The sequence below is a fragment of the Ambystoma mexicanum genome, chromosome 8 (assembly GCF_040938575.1).
Source record: "Ambystoma mexicanum isolate Mex_15411 chromosome 8, UKY_AmexF1_1, whole genome shotgun sequence".
Lineage (NCBI taxonomy): Eukaryota > Metazoa > Chordata > Amphibia > Caudata > Ambystomatidae > Ambystoma > Ambystoma mexicanum.
The window spans coordinates 24,937,400-24,943,009 of record NC_090929.1 but is presented as its reverse complement, the minus strand read 5'-3'; the positions used below and the strand labels follow the sequence as shown (position 1 = coordinate 24,943,009).

At 56.1% G+C, this 5,610-nt stretch overlaps 1 protein-coding gene across 1 annotated transcript; it reads right to left on the bottom strand.

Annotated features, from left to right (window-relative positions):
- Positions 1–283: 283 nt before the first annotated feature.
- On the bottom strand, positions 284–4,541 carry SET (SET nuclear proto-oncogene). The gene is made up of 8 exons (XM_069609179.1): positions 4,152–4,541; positions 3,662–3,719; positions 2,663–2,805; positions 2,443–2,546; positions 2,234–2,347; positions 1,715–1,885; positions 1,474–1,623; positions 284–1,185 (listed from the first exon to the last, which is right to left on the bottom strand). Exons 1-8 carry the CDS (start codon positions 4,204–4,206, stop codon positions 1,162–1,164), a joined length of 819 nt encoding a protein of 272 aa, XP_069465280.1. The 5' UTR covers positions 4,207–4,541; the 3' UTR covers positions 284–1,161.
- Between the last annotated feature and the right edge of the window lie 1,069 nt (positions 4,542–5,610).

Here is a 5,610-nt window from a genome sequence, read left to right as displayed (position 1 = left end):
CTCTCAATGTATAATGTTCCGCTTTTTAAGGGGAAACTATGGAAAACTAGCTCAACTCCTTCAGCACTACATCTTTGTTCACTCGACGAACCTTTCCCGATTAAACATACACCAATGAGGCAAAGAAAGGCTAACCCGGCCCCGAACAGCCCAGTCAACCAGAAAGCAGCGATGCATTGCTAGAGCAAAAGCAATCTCCCACCTTTCCAAATGGAAATCAACCGGCCCAGTAGACACCTCAAATGAACCCAAATAAGGACAGGTTGGAGTGAAGAACAGCGCCTTTGTGTACACATTGAGTTTTATTGTAACAAAGCAACTTGTACACTTTATAACGTTTAAAACTGAGCATCTTTCCTTCCTTTCCAGTGAAACAAAAAAAAGAACCAAATAAAACAAACAAAAACATCAAAAATTACATTAGAGAATGTCGATGCCAGTAAGATCTACAATTCGTGGCTCCTCTCCTCGGTCAAGAGGCCGGGCTCAAAGCCTACACTAGGGGTGGATTTCATGTTTTAAAAGTGTCGCTGAAACTGCATGGTTGTCTGCCGAACATCACAATCGACCCACATGCCAAAAGGGAGCAAAATGCCCACGGCCCTTGCCCCCAAACTTGACAAATCGAAAAAACCCACCCAGTTCGCTTCAATAACCCACAGGTTTTTTTTGTTCAATTTTTAATATTTTTTTAAACAATTAGACGGGTACATGGTGGCAAATGCTAGCTGTCCATATTCACACGGAGACAGTGTAACCTCTGAGCCCAATATACAGAGAAAATAAAGGAAACGCTAGAATTTCTAAGCGCTACTACACAGGGGCCCAGCACTCCTCCGCTTTCAGCACAGGAAGGGGGCTGTGGTCTCTTCCGCCTGCTGCTGCCCAGTGATGGAGTTTGTGGCTTTTTAGAGTTCGTATCTTTTTAGGTGGGGCGAGTTGGAGATGGGTTGATGGGATCGAGGAATAGAAACGGGATAAAGATTTACATAGCATTTATGCACAAGTGTCTCCCCCACCCAAAAAGAAAACTTAACCATGGCATGAACAGGGAAGAGGCCCTCAGGAGAGCCAGGCAACTGAGCACACAAAATAAAAAATGAAGACAGCAACTTGCTCCCAAGGACTGGAGAAATGGGGTAGGGGGTGGAATCCAGGTGATCAGTCGTCTTCGCCTTCCTCCTCCTGTGAACACAAAAGAGGCAAAGTCACCACCGGCTCCAGTACACGGGACGAGGCGGGGCAAGCAGGGCCGTGCCTAGGCCACGGGAAACACACGACAGCTGCAGCACGGGATTCAAGCGGTGCCTAGGCCAGAGACTGGTACTAATGCAGAGATAAAGCCGGCCCGCGGGACAAGCAGGCGGTGCCCAGGCCTTGGGAATACACGAATGCCCATACACAGGAGTGCCGCAGTGCCGTGAGACTGGTACGAATGCAGAGAGAAAGCCGGCCCTATGGTGCATTGCTTACCTCTCCCTCCCCTTCCTCGTCATCATCATCGTCATCATCCTCCCCTTCTCCTTCCTCCTCATCACCTTCCTCATCAATATCTTCTAAGCCTTCCTCCTCCTCGTCATCCTCCTCCTCACCTTCACCCTCTTCATCCTCCATGTCAGGTACCTAGAAGACACAGGCAAGTTTCCAGCCACAGTCCAAACAGACAACCAGACCAGCCATCACCCCACCACCCCACAGGGGCCCCCAAACTCACCAGGTAGTACTGTAATGGATTAGGCCAGATATCATCCTTGATGACCTCTCCGAGCTCGTCTGCTCCCGCATCGGAGTGGTCAGTAAACCACGTGAAGAAGCTTTCGGGCTCTTCGTGCTGCCTCTTCCGACTCGCCTTGTTCTGTGTCTGACTGGAGCGCTTCGTCAGGTCCTGAAGGGGAGACAAGGTCAGCAACAAACAATGGGATGCATGGCACCACCACGCAGGTGGGCCGATCATACACTACCGAAACCTCACCGACTTCAGGGGCAAAGGAGCCCCCAACAAGCCCCAACACATTGCTGCTACATTACAGTGACCACAATGATGGGAAATGGCCCTCCCCATAGCATGCCAGCCTGGACTAAAGTTGCAGCTACATAAGTGGGCACCCATACCTTGCTACCCTGTACTAGCGGTGCTGCTAGGGAACAGTGGGCATCCCATACCATGCCGGACTAACGGTGCTGCTAGGGAACAGTAAGCACAGTAAAGGTAAGTGTCCGTGCTCGCGCATACCTTGCCAGATTTCCATTTGATTTCCGTAGACTTGGAAGACGGGTCGCCGCTCTCGTTTAGGTGAAACTCTTTGGAGAGAACTTTGTTTTCAAAGTACGGATTTTCATCGCAATACTATAAAGGGGAAAAGGGGTGCACAGGTTACCACTTGCCCGGTTGTAAAAGGATATCCACTTGCCACCAGGGTCTGCATCGTAGGCAATACTTACAAAGTCTATTTTATAACCGGACTTTATGTCGTCAAACTCGAAGACTTCCACCCGTGTTAAGTAATGCAGGGCCTCTTCATCTTCTTCCCCCAGGAGCGCCGACACTAGAGACAGAAGGCGGCAGAGTTGCAGCAAGGAAGCCAGCGGAGACGGGCGGTGAGCCTCCCCCCAACCCCCACATATCCACCCCTCCCAGCAGGGGCCACCTGCAGAGACTTACCTTGCGGGTGGTTTACGAATGTCGTGACCCAGAAGTTTGGGATTTTGGCGATCAATTCCGACCTCTTCTGGAAAAAGGGCTGGCGAAGCTTGTTGTATTTCTGTTCTACTTTCAGGATTTCCTCGCTCGCCTGTTCATTGAGCCTAGAGACACGGCACCAAGGGGAAGAGCAGGTCACAAGCGCTGCAGGACAGCGATGCACACTCCCCGCGGGAGCCCCGCAACCCCATGCAAGTGCTCATTACCCCCGCAAGAGGTGGCGAAACCATGCACCCAGTGCCCCTCCCCTCAGTACACCCAAAAGATGCCCCTGCTGGCACCAGCCCAGGCTATGGCAATGAAGAGCTGGGTGCCAGCCTCCCTGCCAGGAGACTACACTTCCCATCAGCACTCTTGCTCCCTCCCACGTGAGCATGGCCGGAGCAGCGAGTTGCCTTGAGGTGACCCTCCAGTGACACCAAGGAGTCGGGAGCAGCTCCAGCCGGTGCCCAGGCCTGCAACACACGGGTACAGCTAGAGGCGAGCATTACACCACATGTGGCCCCAAAGGAAACCCTGTGATGCCAGGGCAGTCAATAAAGAGCAACACCAGCACCTCCCACTCTCAGACCCAGGAGCCCGCACAGCAAGACCTCACCCAACAGATCCAGGAAACCGGCATCCAGGCCGGATACACCCCCACACCCCCCAGAGCAACACCAGGACCCACCATCCCCTCAGGAACCCCCCAGAGCAACATCTCCCCAGAGCAGGACCAGCGCCTCCCACCCAACAGACCCATGACACCCGGATCCCCCCACGATGCCCAGGAGCTCCAGAGCACCACCGGCAACTCCCAGCCACAAAGCCCGGCCCCCCGCATGCAGCCCCCCGTACTGCCCCCAGCATGCAGCCCCCCCTCCGGAACTGACCCCCGCATGCAGCCCCCCCCCGGCACTGACCCCCACATGCAGCCCCCCCACAGCACTGACCCCCCATGCAGCCCCCCACAGCACTGACCTGTCTATCTCGTTCTGTACTTCGTCGATGTGTTCGATCGCTTCTTGCTGTTCTTTCTCTGCAAGAAAGAAAACTTTCAGAGGCGCGTGGCCACCGCGAGCGCATCATCCACCCGCACCCCGGAGGAGTGCCCGGCCACTACCCCGCAGCGGCGGCGGCAGCAGCAGGCCCACCCCCCTCCCGCCACCGGAGGCAGCAGCAGCGCCGCGGCCGCCCCACGGCCCTTTGTGGCCACACGTGGCGGCAGCAAAGTGCACACAAAGAGCGGCGCCAGCCCGCCCGCGCGCGCACACAGACACGTGCGGAGCCCGCGCCGGCGCCACGCGGGGCATCATGGCGGCGGAGGGACACAGCAGCGGAAGGATACGGCCGCGGCGGAGGGATACCAGGCCGCAGCCTGCGCCAGCACCGGCCGCGGCGCCGTCTCCCTCCGCCACGGCGGCCTGCGGAAGATGGCCGCCCGAGCCCTCCCCGAGCCCGCTCCCCTTACCGTCGTGGTTGGAGTTGAGCTCCTTTTTCGTGGCCTTGGCGGCGGGCGCCGACATGCTGGCGGCTCCTTCCGCCTCGGGTGCGCCTCTGGCGGCGGCTGCTGCGGATCCCGGGGTGGGGCGGAGCGGTGCGGCGGGCACTGAGCGGAGCGAGGTCCGGGGGTCGTCGGACTCTTTTCCTCTCCTCAGGCGGTGGCCAGGGCGGGCGGGCGAGCCTCGCGCTGCCGGGGATGAGGGACTGGAGAGAGGGCGGGAGCAGAGGAGCGCGCGACGACCCTCCTCACACACAGGCGCACACACACAGAGACGCACAGGCGCCCTCGCGCTCCTCTTCTAAACAGCGACTCCGGCGCAGGCGCCGCCCCCGGCCGCCGGCCAATCAATCCCCAAACACAAGCCGGCGCGCACCTCCAACTGCCCAATCCCAGGGCTTTCCTGCTGCGGCTTCTCTCGCGCATTTTTCTCATTGGACGCTTCTGTCGCCAACAGCCAATAGAATAAAGGGAACGGCACGGAGAGTGGGGAGGAAGGGAAAGTACGTAAAAACCAAATGAGGGGGAACGTCAGTGCGCGACCACGGCGAAAGAGAAAGAAGCGGGGCGTGGCTTAGTACAACCATAGGTTCGCGCGTTGCAGTTCGCGCGATCCGCTCGCGCTCTTACTAGAGCGTGGTCACGTGGGAGCTGGGATATTACACTCGGTAGGGGCGGGGCGCTAGTGAATGTGGGCGGGGCCGGCGCTTGACAAGCGGCCTCCATTACCCACCATGTTCTCCCCACAAAATGGCGGCCTCGGACCTTTCTTTGCAGGCTCAGTACCAGAGACACTCCAACAAGGAACTGCTCCTTTAACCTCAGAACCGTGTACTTCACACCCTCCCAGCACTGTGTGTAACACTGCTGCTCTAGTGCACTAATAGCATGTATGTGGTACACATGCACTGAGCACAGCGCTTAACTGGCTGCTCCATCAGTGCAGTACGTAAGTGATACACATGCAGCAAGCACAGTGATTTACAGGCTGCTCCATCACCCTCAGTGCAATCTATAGTACTTATGTGGTATACATGCAGCAAGCACAGTGATTTACAGGCTGCTCCATCACCCTCAGTGCAGTCTATAGTACTTATGTGGTACACATGCAGTAAGCACAGTGATTTACAGACTGCTCCATCACCCTCAGTGCAGTGTATAGTACTTATGTGGTACACATGCAGCAAGCACAGTGATTTACAGGCTGCTCCATCACCCTCAGTGCAGTCTATAGTACTTATGTGGTACACATGCAGCAAGCACAGTGATTTACAGGCTGCTCCATCACCCTCAGTGCAATCTATAGTACTTATGTGGTACACATGCAGCAAGCACAGTGATTTACGGGCTGCTCCATCACCCTCAGTGCAATCTATAGTACTTATGTGGTATACATGCAGCAAGCACAGTGATTTACGGGCTGCTCCAT

What these genes read in the sequence shown, in the direction of transcription:
- SET (XM_069609179.1), bottom strand. Translation starts at nt 4,206, where the DNA reads ATGTCGGCGCCCGCCGCCAAGGCCACGAAAAAGGAGCTCAACTCCAAC. An exon ending in ATTCGTAAACCACCCGCAAG is followed by an intron (nt 2,547 to 2,662) that starts GTAAGTCTCTGC and finishes TTCTGTCTCTAG; the next exon opens with TGTCGGCGCTCCTGGGGGAA. An exon ending in CCGGTTATAAAATAGACTTT is followed by an intron (nt 2,348 to 2,442) that starts GTAAGTATTGCC and finishes TCCCCTTTATAG; the next exon opens with TATTGCGATGAAAATCCGTA.